Source organism: Lynx canadensis, chromosome F1 (assembly GCF_007474595.2).
Source record: "Lynx canadensis isolate LIC74 chromosome F1, mLynCan4.pri.v2, whole genome shotgun sequence".
In the NCBI taxonomy this organism is placed as follows: Eukaryota; Metazoa; Chordata; class Mammalia; order Carnivora; family Felidae; genus Lynx; species Lynx canadensis.
The window spans coordinates 21,394,164-21,417,883 of NC_044319.2; the positions used below are offsets into that span (position 1 = coordinate 21,394,164).

General features: G+C 39.0%; 1 protein-coding gene across 2 annotated transcripts in view; it reads right to left on the reverse strand.

Moving 5' to 3' along the window:
• The window catches only part of PLA2G4A (phospholipase A2 group IVA), a 159,418-nt gene that overhangs the window by 77,032 nt on the left and 58,666 nt on the right, over nucleotides 1–23,720 (reverse strand). The window contains exons 4-5 of one of the 2 annotated variants that reach the window (XM_030301815.2): nucleotides 13,201–13,349; nucleotides 12,367–12,480 (exon numbers count right to left, since the gene is read on the reverse strand). The exons of the other annotated variant lie outside the window; for it this stretch is intronic. Coding sequence (XP_030157675.1) covers nucleotides 12,367–12,480; nucleotides 13,201–13,349 — 263 coding nt within the window. The remainder of the gene's footprint in view (nucleotides 1–12,366; nucleotides 12,481–13,200; nucleotides 13,350–23,720) is intronic. 2 annotated transcript variants of the gene reach the window in all.

Here is a 23,720-nt window from a genome sequence, read left to right on the forward strand (position 1 = left end):
TAGATTGGAGACAGAACACCTATCCAAGGTGGCAGCAGGACCAGGGGCCAGCAAACTGTGGTTAGCTCAAGAAACATCTACAAATGGGAGGTGGGGCTCAGGTTTTCATTTTCCAACACTCTGTGAGCTAACCAAATTTCTGGGAGGACTCTATCCTGCCAATGAGCCAATTTTAGTCTAATGGAAAAGAGAGTGATTAATATCCAAAGAGAAAAAGGGGTATTAAAAGGTATCTCTCCAGGGACTATAATTCTGTTGTATAGAAAGACATTCTCTGTACTATCCCTGCCATTAGTTATGAATAATGTAATTTTAGACTGTCTTGAGAACCAATTGAGAAAATGTTTTGAAGATTGCTGCATAATTATAAAAGAGTGCTATTATTTTTATCATATCAGTTACCATAGAATATAGTTAGAATGAACCTTTCCAATATCTTCAAATAGACCAGAACTCAGATATGTCTCTTAAAAGGTGAAGACGGCATTTTTAGAAGCAACACAAAATGCTATAGATTACTGGCTTTGTTTTCTGTTTGGTTTCAGAAGATGGAAAAAAACAAACCAGAAGGAGCTTTCCAAAAGGTTAAAATAAGTTCACGGATAATTCTCAGCACTGAATTTTATGAGTAAGAAAAAGGTATGGAAATCATCTGTACAAGAATTTGCCTCTCCTAGTAAACTGTATCTATCCTATATAGATCTATCTTATAAGTATTTATATGTATCTTATATGTATCTATTTTATATAGCTCTCTATTACTAGTTCATTGCAGTGTTTGGCATATGAGACATAATCAATATCTGCTGAATTACTGTGCATGTGTGTGTGAGGGAGCACGTAAGGCAGTCTTTTCTTGTTAAGAAACATTCCATCGCTACTAAACATAAAATCATGGGCTGGTGTAATACAGACAGCCGTTCCTATGAAGTCCTATGAACCTTTACTCATCAAAGCAACATATCAGTATCACTTTGCAGTTATCAAAATAATCAAGAATCCCGGTACAAGTAGAATTCCACATGCCCAGATGAATCATAGTTCAGTTATAAGTCAAAAAGATGAGTGGTTGGGGGCGCCTGGGTGGCCCAGTCAGGTCAGCATCTGACTTAGGCTCAGGTCATGATCTCATGGTTCATGAGTTTGAGCCCCACATTGGGCTCTGTGCTGACAGCTCGGAGCCTGGAGCCTGCTTCGGATTCTGTGTCTCCCTCTCTCTCTCTGCCCTCCCCCGCTCATGCTCTGTCTCTTTCAAAAATAAATAAACATTTAAAAAAAATTCTTAAAAAAGGTGACTGGCTTCTAAACAATTACTGTAACTGCAGTCTGTTCTATCAATGTTAGAAGCACCGCTCAGACCACATCCCGACACATCATGTCTATTCCCCATTTCTAAATTTCAAATGGAGTCTTTCCTAAAGAGGGCTTGGAAAACTTTATATTGAATGAGCTTGCTCTGGATATTTAGTGAGAAAAACAAGACGTGGGTAAAAACATAAGTCTGTTTTCTACCCTCCTTCATGCCCCCGAATACATGAAAGCTGGTATTAAAATAAGACTAGATTTACTGTTTTCATTTCCAGAGAGCAAAAAACACCATGGGAGAATGGAAACTAAAAGAACAACATTACAACTCATTGTGCAGTTTTCTAACAAAGGAAAGATTTTAAGCTGGAATGGGCTTCCTAGTCCAATGTGCCACGTCATGACAGACTTCCCAACTGGAAGGTCCCCAAGCAATTTGTATGGTAAGATATTCAGTGCCTGGATATATCTAATGCCAACTTAATAAGTAAAAGGAAAATCAACTGTGCTATGTTTATGGTCACATTGGTCTTCAGAATGTTCCTTACACATCCAGCCATAGCACTTCTTGGCTGAGACATTCATAATCTTCGACTGACTGATAAGAATCCTTAAATGAAGGCAGGATGAGAGAAAGGAAGACACAGGATTTTCCTGCCATTGGGAATATTACAGAATGTGGCGTGGAGGGACTTGCCACATGGATGGGGATCTTCACTTCCTCATGTTGCCCAAGTGGATCACCCACAATCTGGAGGAAATTTTAAACTCTCCCACTTGACGTGCTATGCTCAGACATGCCATGAAGACTGACATTTACAATCTCTCCGCACCTTTTACCTGAAACATGTCATTCGGATGCAATAGCCACAAAAGCATGTACTTCCTGTGAGGCATGAAACAAGTATTGTAAATTCCTTCCCACCCACTGCATGAAGCAGCTTTGCATCACAGTCTTCCACATTGCTGGCACCACCAAGGTAAGTTGAAGAAAGGTGACCCCGTCTGGCTGGCTCTCCCCAACCCCGTAACGCTTAGCTAGGAGCCAGACGAAGAAGAAGAACTTCACCTCTTCTAGGAATTATAAATGTAAGAGGCAGGCTGTGCTCATTGTCCATTCTTGTGGAAAACAACAATCTCACCTTTGAATTCCACAGTGGAAAGCAATGTTACATGCTACAACAGGAGATGTTCAGCGTGGGGAGGGGGTGGGGGCCCAGAGGAAAGAACCTACATAGAGAAGCCATTTTAAACTTAAAAATACTGTTTTAAAAGTATCTAATCCACTAATCCCCTTGCAAACTTTCCAGGGTCATTCTGAAATGATAAAGCGAAAGCAACAAACAGTGCTTGGCATGAGAGAGGTTGTTTAAAATTATCACAAAGAGATGCAGACAAATGATTTTAAACTTAAGAACCTACCCTATTGGTAAAGAGCTCTCCAAATGCACTCTGCCTTTTCTTAAATTTTTTTTTTAAATGTTTATTTATTTTTGAGAGAGACAGAGACAGAATGTGAGTGGGTTGGGGCAGAGAGAGAGGGAGGCACAGAATCTGAAGCAGGCTCCAGGGCTCCGAGCTGTCAGCACAAAGCCTGACGCGGGGCTCGAACTCACGAGCTGCGAGATCATGACCTGAGTCGAAGCTGGACGTTCAACCGACTGAGCCACCGAGGCGCCCCTGCATTTTTCTTATTAACATACTCTAGCATTTACAACCTTAACTTTCAATAAAACATTATATTGAATTCTGATCCCTCCCGAGTCAGGTACTCTTTTTCTCCCCCTTAGCAGACTAAAACAGCAACTAATCACCAAGTAGTTCGAATAATCATTTACATTGTTTGAATTATAAAATATGTTCTGCTTTGTCTCTGTATAACTGACCTGTACAAGATAAAATAAAATTATATTTAAGAAATAAGGGCCACTTGCACTAAGAATCATGCTTCCATACACTGTCACTCTATCCACTGAAGAAGGAACCAGATGTGGATCTAACAAGAGGCAACTCAAGTGTGAAGCAGAAATTACAATCCCACCAATACAAGCCAGACCCCCTCCAGATAAATTTTGCACTTTTAAAATGGAATGAGATACTGCTAACATCACTTTTTCAAATGTGTCTGATTTTTAATAACAAAAAACTAACATTTGTTTATTTTTTTAACTGAGATATAATTGACATTTAACATTAGTTTCAGGTATATAGCATAATGATTCAATATTTATATATATTGCAAAATGATCACCACAGTAAGTCTGGTAACATATATGATTTCTTAAGAAAATAAAATTAGCATTTACTACAGGAATCATCGAATCCATTCACCCAAGAATTCAGGATAACTGTGTCCCACACCCCCCACCCTCCGCCAAATATCACAGATAGTCTTAAAAGATTTGAAAGATTAAAAAATACACTATTTCCCTTAGTCCTGTTCCACTCTATCACGCAGCTTTCCTCCTTTCATCCGAGGATGATGTCTCTTTCCTTCATTTAAGGTCCCTTTTCCTTACGTGGACATTGGAAATTCTAAACCTGACTTCCAAGAGCACTGTTACCAACCAAACATTCTCTCTTTTTCTCCAAATGGGAATTTCCCAGACTCTAGTTGTTTTTTTTTTTTTTTTTTTTAACTTAATTTACTTTCATTATTCCTGTCTGAGCAGTTCCTAGATTCTCTGTATTTCCCATAAGTACATTCATTAATCCATTCATCCAAAAATGATTCAAGCATCTAGTGTGTATCAGGCTAGGTATGCAATGGTAATTAAGGTGAATGTGTTCTACTCCTTGATGGAACTTGATGGAACTTAGGTCCAGTAGAGGACCCCCAGGGATACAAGAACATTCTAAAGTGCCTTATAATTTAAAAGTAGTCTTGTGAAAATGTCACAAAAAGACTCACATATGTTTCCATTGATAGCATCCCAAAATAAAAATGCATTCTCTTTTAAAGCCAGGAATTATTTGGCCTGTGTTTGAACTCTGACCTGCATCCAACTGATGACATTCACATCTCAGCCAAAGATCCCCCAGACTTCTCATCAAAGTATATACTTCTCTTGTTTCCTCTCTAAACTTTGCTTTGTCTCATTCACTTAGCTAAATTATAGTCTTAGCCTTCACACATCAATACATGGTTTTCCAAAGAAATCATCCTGACACTAACTTATTCTGAACTCAGCATCAACACTACCATTTTTTTAAAAAAGCTTTGTCACTATCTCTTCTATAGAACTACCTCTTGCATTTTCAAGTCGGCAATCATGAATAAGCAATAATCAAAGAAAGCAATCAGCCAGAACTAGATACCGCAGCAGTCATGAGACACGGCTATTTTTAAGTAATACCACTAATAGCTAAGTAAAGATGGCAAATAAAAACACCATACCATGTACACTTGGAGGCTACCTTCCTCAGAGTATTGGCCTAAACAAACTAATTTTGTCTAGAAAATAAAAAGAATAAATATCTTACTTCAAAATCTCAGCATTTTTATGATCCTCTTGAAGTGGGCTGCTTTGTTTACACAAAACACACTAAATTCTGAAGATGTTATATCTTTCCACTTTAAAACAGGATTCTGTAACCCACAGCCACACTTGATCTATTCAGTAACAGGTGACTAGAGCATTTTTGAACTGCCTTAAAACAAATGATCACGAAACTTATAGGCTCTACCTGTATATACAAATAAGTTCATTTTGCTAAGTTCAAACGAATATGTTTCATAGTTAAGTCGGTTCCATGAACCAAATGACAGATAATTAAATCTGGCCAGTTATAATGAGAATATGTAATATTTATTTAGTGCTTACTGGGCCAGGCACCGTTCTAAAGCTTTCCATACGTCAATTAATTTAACCATAACCACAAACTTAAGAGGTGGGTACTATGTATAACCCTGTTTCACAGATGAGGATGGCAAAGAAAAAGAAACAAATTGTCCAACATCACTTGGCGAATAATTAACAGAATTGTGATTCCAACCCAGGCAGTGGCTGGCTGACTCTGAGCTGGGGGGTCAAAAACAGCAGGTCCTGCCAATTTCTCTCAGATGACAACTTTGATGCTCTCTCAACTTGTGACTCCAATAAACACAACCTCACCTTATTTTATTTATTTATTTATTATTATTTTTTTAATATATGAAATTTATTGTCAAATTGGTTTCCATACAGCACCCAGTGCTCATCCCAAAAGGTGCCCTCCTCAATACCCATCACCACCCTCCCCTCCCTCCCACCCCCCATCAGCCCTCAGTTTGTTCTCAGTTTTTAAGAGTCTCATGTTTTGGCTCCCTCCCTCTCTAACCTCTTTTATTTTTTCTTCCCCTCCCCCATGGTCTTCTGTTAAGTTTCTCAGGATCCACATAAGAGTGAAAACATACGGTATCTGTCTTCCTCTGTATGGCTTATTTCACTTAGCATCACACTCTCCAGTTCCATCCACGTTGCAACAAAGAACACAACCTCACCTTAAATGCCAGCTAGAAAACAAAAAATGTGGACCCAGCTCTAAGATTGCCTTCTCTAATGATAATAATAATAATAATGACAACAACAATAACAATAAAGAGAAGAATGATAAATAAATAAATTAAATAAATAAATAAATAAATAAATAATGGAGTGACAAATCACAGTCTTGGGAAGGGCCAGATCTACTGTAAATTCCCACTCTTCGACTTCTCTGGTCCTCACTGCCACAAGCAATCTTTTCTTCAACTCCTAGGGATGGATTATAGCTGCTGCCACACTCATTTTCCTCAAGTCACCCTGCACTCCTCGTACCTGTCTGTTGCCACAGAAGTAGTCTGCTAAAGTTGCATCACCTTTTTGTTTTCTTTTTTTTTTCATCCTACAAACTTTATTTATTTATTTATTTTTAAATATGTGAAATTTATTGTCAGATTGGTTTCCATACAACACCCAGTGCTCATCCCAACAGGTGCCCTCCTCAATACCCATCACCCACCCTCCCCTCCCTCCCACCCCCCATCAGCCCTCAGTTTGTTCTCAGATTTTAAGAGTCTCTTATGCTTTGGCTCTCTCCCACAACTGATGAATGGATAAAGAAATTGTGGTTTATATACACAATGGAGTACTACGTGCCAATGAGAAAGAACGAAATATGGCCCTTTGTAGCAACGTGGATGGAACTGGAGAGTGTGATGCTAAGTGAAATAAGCCATACAGAGAAAGACAGATACCATATGTGTTCACTCTTATGTGGATCCTGAGAAACTTAACAGGAACCTATGGGGGAGGGGAAGGAAAAAAAAAGACCTTTTTGTTTTCAATAGTAAACATTCTTTATCTACTAACTTGTTGCTTACTAATACATCTGAGAAAGAAGCCAAAACCTGTTTGCCCGAAATTCCCCATTACCTGGTCAAAAACCTTCCATGACTCACTGCTGTCGGTAAGAAAACATCCAAATTCCAACATCTAACATCTGAAACTTGAACTCTGCTATAGTTTGATCCCAGCGTACCCATTCTACCCTCATGCATGAATGCTCTGCTCCCATCACACTGGTCTAGACGCTGTTTCCTGAACATGCTTGTCGTTTTTAGTCCCATGACTATGAACAAAGGCTCAGGCTAGTCTCTCCACCAGAAGGGCTTTCCATCCCTTTAGTGATCCAACCACATCCTTCCTTTAAGGACAAGCCTAAGCCGTTGATATCCACTGTAAGTAACTCACTGAAACCCCATCCCCCTTCACCTCCCTTCCCTCGTCTCCTACCACAATCTCTGCTACTCTTTCTCTGTGTTCCAGCCATATTCTCCTCCTTGCTGTTACTCAACATGGCAGGCAAACTTTCACCTCAGGACTTTTCTACTCAGAACAACTTCTGCCCCCGATATCATCCGAGATGTTTTCTCAGCCACATTTTTGGAACTGCACTTGCAACCCCCTTTACCCACATATACAAATGCCCCTCTCTTCCTTCACTAGTTTATTCAGCACTTACCGCTATCATTATCTAACACAAGCAACTTCTACTTACTTATCTTGCTTCTTGTCTCTCTTACTAAATAGAATATAAGTTCCAAAGATGCTCAACGTCGCTACTCATCAGGGAAATACAAATCAAAACCACACTCAGATATCACCTCACGCCAGTCAGAGTGGCCAAAATGAACAAATCAGGAGACTACAGATGCTGAAGAGGATGTGGAGAAACGGGAACCCTCTTGCACTGTTGGTGGGAATGCAAATTGGTGCAGCCACTCTGGAAAACAGTGTGGAGGTTCCTCAGAAAATTAAAAATAGACCTACCCTATGACCCAGCAATAGCACTGCTAGGAATTTACCCAAGGGATACAGGAGTACTGATGCATAGGGGCATTTGGACCCCAATGTTTATAGCGGCACTCTCAACAATAGCCAAAGTATGGAAAGAGCCTAAATGTCCATCAACTGATGAATGGATAAAGAAATTGTGGTCTATATACACAATGGAGTACTACGTGGCAATGAGAAAGAATGAAATATGGCCCTTTGTAGCAACATGGATGGAACTGGAGAGTGTGATGCTAAGTGAAATAAGCCATGCAGAGAAAGACAGATACCATATGTTTTCACTCTTATGTGGATCCTGAGAAACTTAACAGAAACCCATGGGGGAGGGGAAGGGAAAAAAAAGAGGTTAGAGTGGGAGAGAACCAAAGCATAAGAGACTCTTAAAAACTGAGAACAAACTGAGGGTTGATGGGGGTTGGGAGGGAGGGGAGGGTGGGTGATGGGTATTGAGGAGGGCACCTTTTGGGATGAGCACTGGGTGTTGTATGGAAACCAATTTGACAATAAACTTCATATATTGAAAAAAAAGAGAATATAAGTTCCATAAGGGTAGGGATTCTTGTTGTTTTGTTCTCTTCTGAAGAAGTGGTGCCTAAAAACTGTCTGCCACACAGTAGGTATTCAATGGTTATGTGTGAAATGAATGAATGAATAATTCCTTCTTATAACTTTCATTGTACATATTGTCCACACTATTTGGCACTTAAAACTATATTATGCAAATACTAAACTCTAGTTAATGAAATGCTAAAGTGTTTAGGGGTAAAACATTTGTTGCCTGCAGTTTGTTTCCAAATGCATCAAAATAGTTTGATGGATAGGTAGATGGAGAGATATGTGGCAAAGTAAATACAGCAAAATGTTAATTGTAGAGTCTACGTGGCAGTTTTTCAAATCTTCCAACTTTGTACATGCTTGAAGATTTTTATAATAAAATTCAGAGAAAAAAAATCTAATGCTTTAGAAAGGCCTTCCCTGACAGAAACATTAGTTGCCACCAACTATTCCCTGTCACATCCCTCTATTTTCTTCACAGTATTTATCTCTAGCTGATGTTCTGCTGATTATCCTTTTGCTTTTGTTGCCTATTTACCTCCCCCCATAGAATACAGGCTCACTGGAAACCAGAACATCATCTGTCAGGTCCTCTCCTGTTTGCCCATCACCTGCAATACTGTCTAGAACATAACAAGTGTTTAATCACACCTAAGTAAGTAAATTAATGAAGAGATTCCTCATGCCACTGCTTATTATATTACTTACCAGTTTACACACGAATGTCTACTCCTTTCCAGCTTATTAATTCCTTGAAAACGAACTTCTTGTCGTTTTCTTAACATTTAGCAAAGTGTTAGCTGCAAAATTTTAGCTGCTCAAATTCTCATACTGAAAAATAATCTACTGACGGGTCAGTATTTTAAAATCACATAATAAAGATTTTTTTTGGCATCCCCAGGTGGGCACAAAGTGAAGGATTTTTATTACTGCATTATTATTATTTTGTGTCCATGGACACAATATGGAAAGAATTAAAGATTTTTGACTAAAAAGGTCATATGAAAAAAGGTATTCTTTCTAGATCACAAAATTTTATAAATTAGAAATGGTCTTAGAAATATGTTAATCAAAACCTCTCTTTTAGAGATGAAGAAAATAAGACAGAGTGACAACTCAAACATTGTACAGCGAAATTAGTGACCTAGAGAAAATCAGAGAATGGGTCTCCTAATTCCCAGTTTCTGCCCTGAGTGGGCAGAGCAGGCTCCTTGGGAATCTGGCACTCTCCATTTAGAGGCTCTTGTTCTTTCTCTAGCTGGCTGCTGGCCATAGAAATCACTGTATGTTGACTCAGTATTGACTTTGGGAATTTTGAAGAAGTTTTTGCTAATGTCTTGGCTGGAAATATGTGTTCTCTATCTCTCTTTCTCTTTTTTTTTCTTTTTTTACTACTTTGCCATGATCATTTTCAAGAATTGTTTAAAAGTCTATTTTCCCACAGTATATCCTCCCAGTCTGCTCCCTCTCACCTCTGTGAACACTGTAGAAAGAAGCCCACATTCCTCTGAAAGGTCTGGTTCGGAGGTGAGGCAAGGCTAGACAGCTTGCATAGGGCACACCACATGATCTGGAGAAGACAGGGGCTCTCCAACCTGTGGTGCGCATTCACCTTTCTCCCCTCTACCATTACAGGTCACTAACTCAAACAACTGTCCTTCAGATAAAAACTGCAAAGGACTCTTAAGAACAGAGTGACGTAAAAAAAAAAAAAAAAAGCTGTTTGGCTGACTGTTTCCTCAGGCACACTTAAGAAAATAATTATGTAAGCTACTTTAAATTCAGGAATGTAGAGAGTCTTTTTTAGAGCCCGGAGGTTACACAGCTAACCATAGGAAATGACAGGAGGAGAGGAAATGCATGTTTCCCTACAATATTTTCTCTTATAATCAGACTGAAGAGGGGGAAAAGCATACTTTGGGAAGGCCATTCCATGCTTACAAAGCTCTCAACAAACGTTTATTAAGAACCAACTCCAGCAACATGCCTTAAGAAGGTCGGGGGATGTTAGCCTTGACCATCTTTAAACTTTACCCACGGCTCATCAACCTGTGCCTGCCAAGCCTTGTAACTTGCCAGGCCCCAACTTGCTTTCTTCTTTCAAGACTACATGCCTTTGCATTTATATAGAGCTTAATGTGTTCTAAGCACTATGTGTATGTATGGATACATCCATGTGCATACAGTATTGATATATAGTTCTATAACCAAGCACCATTATATATTTAATATGTAATAAATTATATACTTAATAAATACATAAAATAAGTAACTTTTAATCTATACCTTATGTACTAAACTGTATAAAAGTATAATTAAATAATTATAATTAAATACATAAATATATAATATATAAATATATACAAATAACATATATAAATCTATATAAATCTATAAATCTATAAATATTTATATTTATATATAAATCTATATTAAATATATAATTATATCTAAATATATTTAAAATACATGTGTATGTAATATACATTATATATTATACAGCTATATAAATAAAATTAACTCATCTAATCATATGAGATATTATCTCCATTTGATAGATGAGCAAATCGAGGCACAGAAGAGCTAAGTGATTTGACCAGGATAAAACAGATAGTAAGGGACAGAGCTGGCATTTAAACACCAAATAGCCTGGCTTCAAATGCCAAGGGATTAAATCTCTATGTTCACTGTTCAATCTATTCAAAATCACCTACTAATACGCAGCCATCCCTGGCTTCCTCCTCCAACACAGTCTGTCTTTATTCTGTCTTCCTACCATACTCTGCACATTCCTCATTGATGCTTATCTCACTGGATGGTGGTTTCATTTCATCACGTTCACATCTCCTAAGCCTGCTTCCTATTTCCACCCCTACCTCACCTCCACCCCACAGAAAGAAAACTGAGGGAAAAGCCTCCTGTGTCTTGTTCTTTCTTATATTCCTCGCACAGAACACAGTGGCTGGTACACAGGGCACTTCCATAAACATTGGCAAGAGGGATGAACGAAATAACTTCAAAAAGTCAACAGAACTGTGGGCTGTGTATCTCTTGCCACTGGATTAAGACATACAGAAGACATGCTTCCATAAGCAGCTCAAGGAGTCGGCAGAGAGTGCGTAACTAGAGTGTCCTCAGGCACCTGGGCTGCTCTGATTGCATGAACTGGTCAGGTGGCCCTTTGGGCTTGAGTTGGTTTCTAAATCAGTATACCCTCATTCAATAAGTATACCCTATGTATTAACTCTGTAATTAGACATGCATAACCAGTATTCCTGACCTATAGGATTTTAGTGTACGGGGAGAGGGAGGGAGGTGAGCAACTGAATGATTTAAATGATTCAGTCCCAATGAATACCACAGATAATTATCTTAGGAGTTCGGAGAAGGAGGAGGTCACTTGGGATAGCAATGGTTAGGGAGGTGAGACTTAAGGAATAGGCAGGTTTGAGTGAAGACAGCAATTTGAAGTCATTCCAAGAATGAGCAAAAACAGAGCCTCTCCCAATAAGAAATTAATACATTAACCAGTCTCTGCATACTTGTCCACCAGTTGTTTACATTTCTCACTGTAAACTCTTAAATTAGTTTCTTATAAAATTCAAAATCCAATGTTTGCTCTGTAGTAATAATTTTTCTAAGGCTTTAGTGTTCCTAAATTATTGAAATTTCAGAAACGCAGCAAACCTAGCATTATAAAGAGAATAAAAACCCCAAGACTATTCCTGTTGACCTTTCATTGCTTCAGCCCTAATTGTTTGAGGATTATTTGAGACAGATCCTCCACAGAGGCTTAATTTATTACTAAGCATGTAATTTTGGAACAGTTTGGACGTCCCAATAGTTTTCTGAGTTCACTCCCTCATTCTCTCTTCTCTGCTATTCTTTTCAGATTTCATATCTTCCTTCATCTTCCCAGAAGTTTTGTTAGACCTGCCAGTGGGATCCAAAGTCATTGCCTCACTGAGAGCAACAACAGAGATTAATGTCTTAATAGTATTTACTGTGATACCTCAACCAAAGTCTATAAATATCAAAACAATAAAAAGATTAGGATAAGAGGTAAAAGGGAAAACAAAATTTTCCTCTTTAAAACACAAACATTCAAACAAACAAAGAAATAAAATTCCAGAATAAAGAGATTTTTATCTGACATAGGGTTGAAAAATAATCCTGTTGTGTTGCTTACTTGGTTGAAAATAAAAGGAACCTCTTTCTTCTCTCCCACTCTGATAGAGGATATGGGGAATGTTGCTGTTCCTAGAGTTTCATCCATGACATAATTGGCATCCATTAATGTGACCTGTAGACATTAAAAGGTAAAGCACAAGAACACAATTTCTCTTGGATCTTTGGAAATTATATCTAAAATCTCCACCACAATCAATAAATGAAAGTCTTCAAATGATCTTTAATAATCATTTGAGGTCCTCAACATTCAGCTTTGTTATAATACTTTGTCTTTTCTTTCAGACACATTTGCTACTAAAATAATAATTTTTTTTTCATTTTCCTGATTGACATCTTCATTATCATGTTTTCAAAAATGGGACTTTATCCCCTCTCAGGGGAAATGCTAGTCTGGAGTATGAGAAATAAATTAATGTAGAAAACCCATGCAACCATTTTGGAAACGATCTATTTTAACTTCATTGAAAGTTAATGATTTTAAGTTAGAAGCCTTAAGTTACCTTAAAGTCACAATCAATTGACAATAGGGTTATTCTGTTATACTTGGACCTTTCTCTTTATAACACAAAACGTTTTCTCCAAAGCACTCAAGGAGGAAAAACGATTCTTCCCAGCCCTACCTAACTCTTGTGTTTTCCACTGGACCTTCCCATCACCCGGGCGGGGGTGGGGGGGTGGTGTCACATCACCTGGGGGGCACCATCTGGAGCCTAGTATGCCATGCTGCACAGCTGGACTCCAACTACACCCAACTGAAGAGAAGGGACAAAGCTCAGGCACCAACTTCAACATGAATTATGACCATTGAACAGTCCACAAATGATTCACTGACCTCTAAAACATTTTCCTGATTAGGATCCAAAATAAATTCAAAGGTCTCATTCCACACTGGGTTTATGTCATTATTGAAGTGTCTTGTTCTCTTCCTGCTGTCAGGGGTTGAGGAGATGAAAAGTTCCACATAGGGATCTGGGGTATCAACTATAGACAGCAAACACAAGGGAGAAGGATACAAAGATGTGATTCATAATTCCTAATTTGTTTTTACTGTATGCTCTGTCAGATTGTTTTTAATGAATCTGCCATCACATATTCAAAATGTCTGAGACAAGATACTACATAACAGAAGAACATCACAGATTATATACTTCTTACACATTATGTCCCTGCCTTTCACAACAGTCCTGTGGGAAGGAATTGTTTATTAGGTGCTTTACTCAGAATTCTTCTGTCCACTTTAGGACATGTTCAGTCAACATGTCAGTCCCACTGCTAAATGATGAGAGCAATCTCACCCAGCTAACTACAATATAACCGTCACCCCAGGACTCTGATGGTGACAAGGTCATGGGTTCAGGATCATAGTCTACAACAGAAAAAAATTATCCTAGTTACTTTCTTTGCCAAACAATGACAGTCAGTGTGAGATAAATATTGTAGTTATAGGGTTGCCTTGTATAGCTGTACAGGCTGCACACTGAACAGCACCTATATTAGTAATCCATGTATGTTTCTGTATTTATTATAGCAGTACTCAATCAGATGGAAGTGAGTGTCTCAAGGAAGTGACAGCTTTTTCTTTTCTTTTTTTTTTTTTAACTTTTTAAAATGTTTATTCATGTTTGAGAGACAGAGCACAGGCAGGGGAGGAACAGTGAAAGAGGGAGACACAGAATCTGAAACAGGCTTCAGGCTCTCTCAGCACAGAGCCCAACATGGGGCTCGAACTCACAAACCATGAGATCATGACTTAAGCCGAAGTCAGACGCTTACTTAACCAACTGAGCCACCCAGGTGCCCCAGGAAGTGACAGCTTTTTCTACTGTACATAAAGACTTGCTTGAGTCAGGGCATGATGTGGGTACCATTTTAAATAGAAAGAAACAAAGGTACTATTTAAATTTCTTCCCACTATATATACACTTAACAACAAGGCAACTGACTAAGCCGTGGAAACATTGATCACTCCGTCCTTAGTGGTTCCACTGAATCCTTCACCGTCTTACAGCATTGCACACACTACATTTCATGGATGTAATTACACATTTATCTTTTCCTACAAGACTGTCAACAGCTTGAGGGCAGCCATCAAGTCTGACTCAACTTTATCTCTTTAGAACTTAACAACCATCACAATATTCATAGGTCTCCTAACTTAAGGACTTGACTTTTCTCTTTAACACATCCTTTCCCAAGTGGCCATTGTAATTCATAACCACAAAAACCAACAGTTGAGTAATGCCTGCTAGGATCTCCGTTAAGCGCTGTACACACATAAGTCTCATTCAAATCTCCCAACAGTACTACACGGTAAGTGCTCCGTTGAGACAACAGGAACTGAGGGATGTTAAGCAATCTGTCTACTATCATCCAGCTGGTAAGTCTCAGGGGAAGTTCTGACTGCAACAATCATTCATTTAATGACATCATGCTCCTAAGTTCTAAAGATGATATCATAAGGTAGGCATTGCTATAGAAAGTAGAAAGAGTCATGGAAAAGAAGAGGGAAGGAGAAAGAAAGGGAGGGAGGGAGGAAGAAAGTGGCACAGATGTCCACACAAAAAGATATAAAAATTGACAACAAAGGAAAAGCAAAAATAATAGTTCTCAAATGATTGCTTTTCAAAGAAATTAAAAAAAAAAACCCTTTGTCTTTCAACAGTAGTTATGGCCATCAAACAATTTAATCAGTGCCCTTCACTTAATTTTTAAACGCTGTTCATAGTTCTATGTGGTGATCACATTTTTAAAAGCCTTTTTATGGTAAAGAGGAAAGATTTGTGAATGAGGTATAAGCATTTGGAATTGTCTTTTATTTAATTTTCCCATTTAGACCTTATGCATTGATAGTTAAGGGCAGCTGAGTCTCAAAAGTAAGAGTGTAATATAAATGCCTAGGGTTCTACTGGGCACCTGACTGGCTCAGTTGGTTAAGCGTCTAACTTCAGCTCAAGTCATGATCTCACAGTTCATGAGCCCCACATCGGGCTCTGTGCTGAGAGAATGGAGCCTGCTTCAGATTCTTTGTCTTCTTCTCTCTCTCTCTGCCCCTCCCCCGCTTGTAGTCTCTCAACCAAAATTAGATAAACATTAAAAAAAGAAAAACCTGCAGACCGCTGACCCTCATTTCCTAAGACCTATGATCAGCAGATCAGCAGAGAACTTAGAAATGTGCAGTTTTAAAAGTTTAGTTATTTTTGAGAGAAAGAGAGAGAGAGCACGCTCACACACATGAGTGGGGCAGGGGCAGAGAGAGAGGAGACAGAGAATCACAATCAGGCTCCATGCTGACAGAGCAGAGCCCAATGTGGGGCTCAAACTCACAAACCGTGAGATCATGACCTCAGCTGAAATCAAGAGTCGGATGCTTAACCAACTGAGCCACCCAGATGCCCCAGGAATCTGCATTTTAAAATAAATATTCTAGCTGATACTGATGTAGGTCATCTTCTGTTCACACTTTCGATACCCTGTTTTAGAGAAAAAGGAAATAGGTAGTTATTGGAATTTTATTTATTATTTATTTTTATGGAGGTATAATTGGCATATAATATTGCATAAGTGTAAGGCAGACAAAGTGTTGGTTTGGTACATTTACATATTGCAGTTTCTGACCCAGTGCTTGTATCTCTCAACCAGACCATGGAAGACAAACTAGAAAACAAAAGTACTGAGCAGGAGGGAAGGCAAGGGGAAACGGGCCAAAGCAGAGGCGGGCAGGCTACAAGGTGACTCTTCCCACCTCCTCAACCAGGAGACGTTGCTTTTCCTTAACCATGTTCTTGCCACAGCACCAGCGCTCAAGACGGCAAATCAGAAACAAAACTACAGGTTAGAATAGCAGGTGGTGGAAGGCCATAAAGAAAAATATCTTCCCTCCTTTGAGAAGTCAACACGTGATTTAAAGGAGACGATTCAACTGGTCCTTCACCTTAAATGTGCAAAAATGGAGCCCCTTCATTAGCCCAGAGGGCAGGTTCTTTCTCATGGGGCTGATGCTCTCTTCTGTTTTCCCCAAACACTAGAACACACAAAACCAGGCAAAAATCAATCTAGAAAACAAAAAGTGTCCGGGAAGAGGAGGCATGCAAATGGTAAACATCACTCATTCGCTCAACAAATATTTGAGTGCCTACTCTACGCCAGCAACTACCTGTCAAGAAGCAGTTTGGGGGGCGCCTGGGTGGCGCAGTCGGTTAAGCGTCCGACTTCAGCCAGGTCACGATCTCGCGGTCCGTGAGTTCGAGCCCCGCGTCGGGCTCTGGGCTGATGGCTCGGAGCCTGGAGCCTGTTTCCGATTCTGTATCTCCCTCTCTCTCTGCCCCTCCCCCATTCATGCTCTGTCTCTCTCTGTCCCAAAAATAAATAAACGTTGAAAAAAAATAAAAAAAAAAAAAAAAAAAAAAAAAAGAAGCAGTTTGGCTTTACCAGGCCACCGAGCGTGAAACTGAAGATCTGGACTGTGGAAGTGACTCAAATGCTAAGAGCCTAATTTGAGAGGCAAAGGTAAACGGGAGACAAGCAGATACACTACGCCCATGACTAGTAACTCAGTCACTCGGATTATTACACACAAATAAAGTCAAATCGTAGGTGGAGAAATTGCCTTTGAGGCTTGGTCTTCCTCTGAATCTGAGGAAAGGAGGGAGAGGTTTTCTTGGGCCAAATGAGGAAGAGAAAGCAGAAAGTTAAGTTCCTTGGGAGAAACCCAAGAATAAGAAAAGAATGCAGCAAACTGAAATAGCCTAAGTCAGTCAGGGATATAACCATCTTCCAAGCCATCCTGGACGCTCAGTTCAGGTCATACACCCTGGCAAATTCTAACTCTGAAAAAATGATAAAGAAAATACCGTGCGACAGGATGCCGATGCTACATTTATACGTCAAAACAGGGACAGACCTCCTTTAAGAAAACCAGAACCCAGTTTAAAGCTGTCACTTTGGATTCTTCTTTTCACTTTTCCCCAGCATCAATAGTCTACAACCTCTGTCAAGAGTGGTAGTTGTTTTAGTTTCTCCTCTCGCTTCATTAGCGAGAGACCTCAGTTAAGATGTCAAAGGGTGCTGGACAGTGGAAAACCACCGACAGCTGCAAACTTTGATAGTGCAGTCGGCATCACTGCTAATCTTTGCAAGCTGAGAAACATCTGGCAGTGGCAGGCACTGCAAGATGAAAAAGAATTTTAGGATGCTAGTTTCAAATTGGATTATGCTAATCACACAGCTCACGCCCTTTATATAATCTATAATCTTCATTAGCACCATAGTGCATAGAAGCTTTTTTTTTTTAATGTTTATTTATTTTGGGGGGAGAGAGAGAGCGCGCACTAGCGGAGGAGGGATCGAGAGAGAGAGGGAGACAGAGAATTCAAAGCAGGCTCCAGGGTCCGACCTGTCAGGACAGAACCCGGCACAGGGCTCGAACTCACGAATCGCAAGATCGAGACCTGAGGCAGAGTCAGACGCTAAACCGACTGAGCCATCCAGGCATCCCACACACGGAAGCTTTGAAAAGGGAAAGCAGTCCAGTTCGACAGCACAACTTAGCCAGGTGCTTGAGAGAAGTTCCTAGATATGCATTCAGGGGAGAAAGAAGTCAAATGTAGGAAAAGAAACGTTTGGGTTTCTTTCTCCTGTATACTTAGTTCATGGTTTTGTGAATTGATGCCTGTAGGGTAACTGGATGCTGAGTCAATGATTCAGCTTCGCCTTGATTGGTTCCAGCAAAACAGGTGGTAAAGCAAAGATGCAATGTGTGGGCAAAGACTTCCTCTCATTGCATCCTTTTATCTAAATTCTGACAAACAAAATTGCAAGGGGTGTGGGATACAGATCTTTTTCTGCTCCCATAAAGATGACATGAAACTACATGCACCTGAAATAGCTTCAGAATTCCAGGGTTGTAAAACTTCTCATAAACTTTACTAGTTTAAGGAGTGCCTACCTAAATTAATAACAGGCCCATCTGCCACTTCAGCTTTGTCTGAACAAAATATTATATGATTCATGATAGGGGCTGATGGCAGCTTCTGTACTCTGTAAGTTCTATTTTAAATATTCTCCATTTGTTTTCTCATATCCACTTTGCTCAGCAACTTAAACCCTTTGCTCTAAATGAAGGTGACTCATAACCTGATACAAAACAGCCAAAAAATCCCCAAAAGAATAATCCCCCCAAATTCCCAGTCAAAATATCATTTTCCAAATAGCTATTACTATTGATGGTGAACTTAAGGTAGTGTTTCTCAAAATTTAGTCCCCTAAAATATCTTCACAGCATCATCTGGAGTGTTAAAAATGCACATACTTTGCGTCTTCAGTCAGAGCTCAGGCTTGGAAATCTGCATTTTTAACAACTTGACCAGGTGGTTCTTAGGTACACAATTTAGAAAAATGTGGTTTAAGGTATATGATTAGAATCAACTAAAGAACAATAATATAAAGAACACAGACAGAAAAGTAGAAATATTTTGGCATTGAGACGTCAACAGGCTTACTGGCCGTCTGTCATGGAGTCATGCTGCCCATAGACTATATTAAGCACAATCCAGTAATTCACTTCCGTTTCTTTCCAGCCATTAAAGACCTTTTCAAGTAGCCACATGAAAACAAATCCAAGAATAAAGTATGCGGGGTGTGTTAGCAGGCAACGTATATAAGGTGATAGACTGAATATTCAAGCATTCTGCTTCAGTTACCACCAAAATAGGAGTACCATAAGACCAAAAATTAAATAGTAATTTGTTGAAATAAATGCTTCTGTGTATCGCTTTCAGCTGTCATCACTCTTTGAAATATGTGTGATTTCATGATAAAGGTAATTATATGGAGCACTTAAAGCTTTTCAACTTAAAGGTTTAAAAACTTAAAGGTTTTATGATTACCAAACTTGTCACTCCCCAGGTTCTATGCTGGCTGAGTGACTAGCCAGGAAAGTGATTGTTAGCCTCACCGTAAATGTACAAATTGCAAGGGCCATCTGGTTCTTTTTTACCGTAAAGTTTTTGTTGAAGGATAAGATATAGGCAGAAGAGTTAGAAGATCATTGCTACGTCTGTTGAGTTTTCATAAACTGAACTCACTCACAATATCACCACCCAGATCAAGATACAGAACGTTACCAGCACTCCGGAAGCCTCCCTCAAATCCCTCCAGCAGGGTGACCAGTGCCCTGCCTTCTATTGGCATAGAATATTTTTACCTGCTTTTTATCAATAGAATCAATAGCACAATATGTACAACTGGGCCACCATTAAGTATGTGAGATTCATCCACAGTAACATGTGTAAAATATGTTCGTTATTATTGATGGAAACTATTCCACTGTATTCCATAAAATGTTTATACATTTCACCGTTAATGGACATTTGGATTGTTTCTAATTTGGGATATTACCAGTAGTGCTGCCATGAACATTCTGGACGTGGCTTTTGTTGTGTACATATGTATGTTTCTGTTGCAAAATTCCCAAGAATGGAATTCCTTAGGTATGAAATTATTACACTATTGTACACGCTGATGTTAATAGTCATACGGCAGCACATCCTTCCAATACTTAATATTGTCAGTCTTTTAATTTTAAACATCTGGTGGATGTATGATGGTATCTCAGTGTGGATTTATTTCACGCATCTTGGATGATGATGAGGTTGAATACTTCTTCTTTTTATTGGTCAATTGGTGATTCTCTGGAATGAAGAGCATATTCAAATCCTTTGTCCATTTCTTTCCATTGGGTTGCTTGTTTTTAGATTAATTTATGAGTACTTTACATATTCTGGATGAGTCCTTTGACAGACATACATAGGTTGCAAATATATTTTCTCAATTTAGGGTTTCCATCTTTTCAGTACTTTAAATGATGTCTTTTGACCAAAATAAATGCCGAACTTCAATATAGTTCAGTGTGTCCAACTGTTTTCTTATAATTCAGGTTTTTTGTCTTTTTTTTTATTTTAGAGAGAGAGAGTGAGAGACGGTGTGCATGTGTGTGTGTGAGTGGGGAGGGGAATGGGGATGGAGGTGCAGAGTGGGGCAGAGAGAGAGAGAATCTTAAGCAGGGCTCAATCTCACGACCCTGGGATCATGACCTGAGCCAAAATCAAGAGTTAGGTGCTTAACTGACTGAGCCACCCAGGCTCCCCTGCTTTTTGTCTTTTAAGAAAACCTTAGCTATTCCAGTGTCATAAAATAGTTTGCATTGGCGTCTTCAAAAATCTTACTGGTTTTACTTTTTCTTTTTAGATCTAAATTGGAATCAATTCCTGCGTATGGTGTGAGGGGAGTGTTATGATTTTTTTCATAGGGACTCGGGATCATTTACTGGAAACACTGCCTTTAATCCTAGCATGGCAATGTAACTTTTGCATTAATCAAGAGGTCACATAAATGCAAGTCTGTTTCTGGATTTTTATTGGTTTATTTGCCCATTAGTCTATTCGTTTACTCTTGCACTAATGCCACTCTGTCTTAATTATCCTAGTTTTATAATAAATTGATGTCAGGTAGTATATGTTGTCTTTCTTTAATTTCTTCGGTTATTCTGGCAGATATTTTATTTCAACACTTCACAGATGTCATTCTGTTATCTTGTGGTTGTTTTTTTAAATGTCTTTTTTCCTCTGGATACCTTTAGAACATTTTTTTTCTTTCTCTTTAGTTCCCAGAAATTTTACTGCAATATGTGTAGGGTTGGTATTCTTTGTACTTATCCTTGAGTTCATAACCTACACACACACACACACACACACACACACACACACACACACCCTTTCTCCTTCCCAGTGCTTTCTATCATGCCCTAGATATTCCTTATGTTTTCCTCTATAGTTTATTTCCCTTTTTGTTCTCTGTGTTTCAGTCTGGATATTTCCTACTAACCTATTCCGTTAATTAATTGCCTCTCTTCAGATGTGTCCAAACGACATCAAACCTATCTATGGAGTTTTTAATTTCACTTCTTGTTTTTAGTTGTAATTCTTCCATTTCATTCTTTCCTATGTATCTGGATCCCTGGTAAAATTCTCCATTTGTCATCTATTTTCTCGAACATATCAACCATAGTTATTTTATATAATCTGTGCAGATCTATTTATTTTTCTTGATCTTAGTCTTTGGTATACCTGATGATTCTGGGCTCGATGCCAGACCTTTCTATGAAAAATGGGAAGGGACTTAGATCTACCTCCACAGAAGCCCCATCTTATCTTCTGGAAGGCAGGCAGGGAGAATAGGATGGATCTCCTGAACTTAATCAAAAACGGAACTGACTCCTATCTTTATAAGGTTCAGCCTACCTCTCGTTCAGTCCCACTGAAACTTCTCAACTGAGAGCCCAGGGTGTTTCGAAGGCCCCTTTTCATTTGGAAGTTCTGAATTCCATTTTTTTCCCTCTTAGCACTGTGATGCTGCCAATATCTCTGCTTTGTTTTGGGGGGTATCTTATGTTTGCTCCTCAGCCTGTTGCCCCATGCAGATTAAGACTTTGTTTAGTGCACATGGTGAAGGCGCTGACTTTCAGCTTCTCTGAGTTTCCCTTCTCTCAGACTCTCTGCCCCTCAAATTCTAACTGGCTTGTCTCGGAAATGCAGTTTTTGTGTCCCCAAATCCTTTGAGATTGTCAGAGCTCTGGTGGATTGTCTGCCTCTTCACTACTTGGCTACTTCCCACATCCTCGTGACCCCCCCAAACCCACCTAAATCCAGCAGTGGATTGAGGGGGGAAAGATGGCTTGTAGAACACTGAGGCCTACTTCAATGACTTCTCTCCTCTGAGATTTTGGTCCCTCAAATCCCAGTTGACTCAGCAGTTTTCAATCTTTCAGACATTCTTTAAATTAATTTAACCTGTGTCTTATAAGTTGCACTCAGAGGAAATGAATGTTCTGCTATTAGTTGCTTCAGCATAGTCCAATGCCTACTGAGTCATTAAGTTGACCAAACATATACTAATCCCTATTCCTTTTATTTCCATTCTTTACATGACTGCCCAACACTTATTACATTTCTCAAGTCACCCACCCTATCCGCTACTCCTCATCTGAGGGTACAACTCAGGCTCATACTTCACTGAGAAAACAAAAGGAGAGGATTCATTCAATTTCTCTTCCCTATACTTCACAACTGTAAAACCATATTTATAATTAGAAAATGCATTTATTCATACTTAAGTTCTTCCTTCATGTCTTAGAAGAACAAGTATCCATACATTCTTCTCTCAATGTCACACTATTCTACCTCCTCTCAGATATTTCTCGTTTATCCCCAAGCCCAAATTTAACCTGTAAACATTTGCTTTGCCCTGGCTACACCTTCGCAACCTATAAACAAACACTGATCATCAAAAAATAAATAAATAAATAAACAGGAGTGCCTAGATGGCCCAGTCAGTTAAGCAACCAACTCTTGATTTTGGCTCAGGTCATGATCTCAAGGTTCATGAGTTCGAGCCCCGCATTGGGCTCTGTGCTGACAGTGGGGAGCCTGCTTGAGATTCTCCCTCTCTCTCTGCCCCTCCCCTCCTCACATTCTGTCTCTCTCAAAAATAAAGAAATAAACTTAAAAAAATAAAATAAATTCATTATTTTTGCTAATTCCTCAAGATCTTTCCTACCCTCATGAAAGAGTTTAGAAAAATAAATGCAGTCTATACTTGCAGCTTCTAATCCAATCATCTTGTAAAATTCTGACCCATTATGCTCCACCTTTTCTATGACATAGTGTTATTCTCCCTATTATAACTTTTTTCTCAGCTTTACTGAATTATACTAGACATATAACACTATGTAAGTTTAAGGTGTACAACATGATGATGTGATACGCATATTGCCAAATGATTATCACAGTAGGGTTTGTGAACACCTCTATCATCTCACACAATTACCATTTCTTTTTGTGGTGAAACCATTGAAGATCTACTTTCTTAGCAACTTCCAAATATAGCATAGGGTATTGTTAACTACAATCACCATGTTGTAATTAGATCCACAGAACTTATTCATCTTATAACTGGAAGTTTGTTCCCTTTGACCACCATCTCTCTATTCCTGCCTCCCATCCCCCAGCTCCTGGCAAAAATCATGCCTCAATCACAGCTTCCATGGAGACTTGATGAATTTTTTTTTTCTCAATGCAGTACCCTTTACGCAAATAAATGATATCATTATTTGCAATTTCCTACCTACCTCTGTAAATGTTCCCTCAGTATATCTTGCCCTAAGTTTCCCCCTCAGCTCACCACTAAATTGTGGGCTTTCATTTCACATCTCTTACAAATCCTTCAAAGAATCCTTCAAAACAAAGTGAACCCCTTAAAAAAATTAATGTTCATGTATTCAAAACCAACTTATAAAAG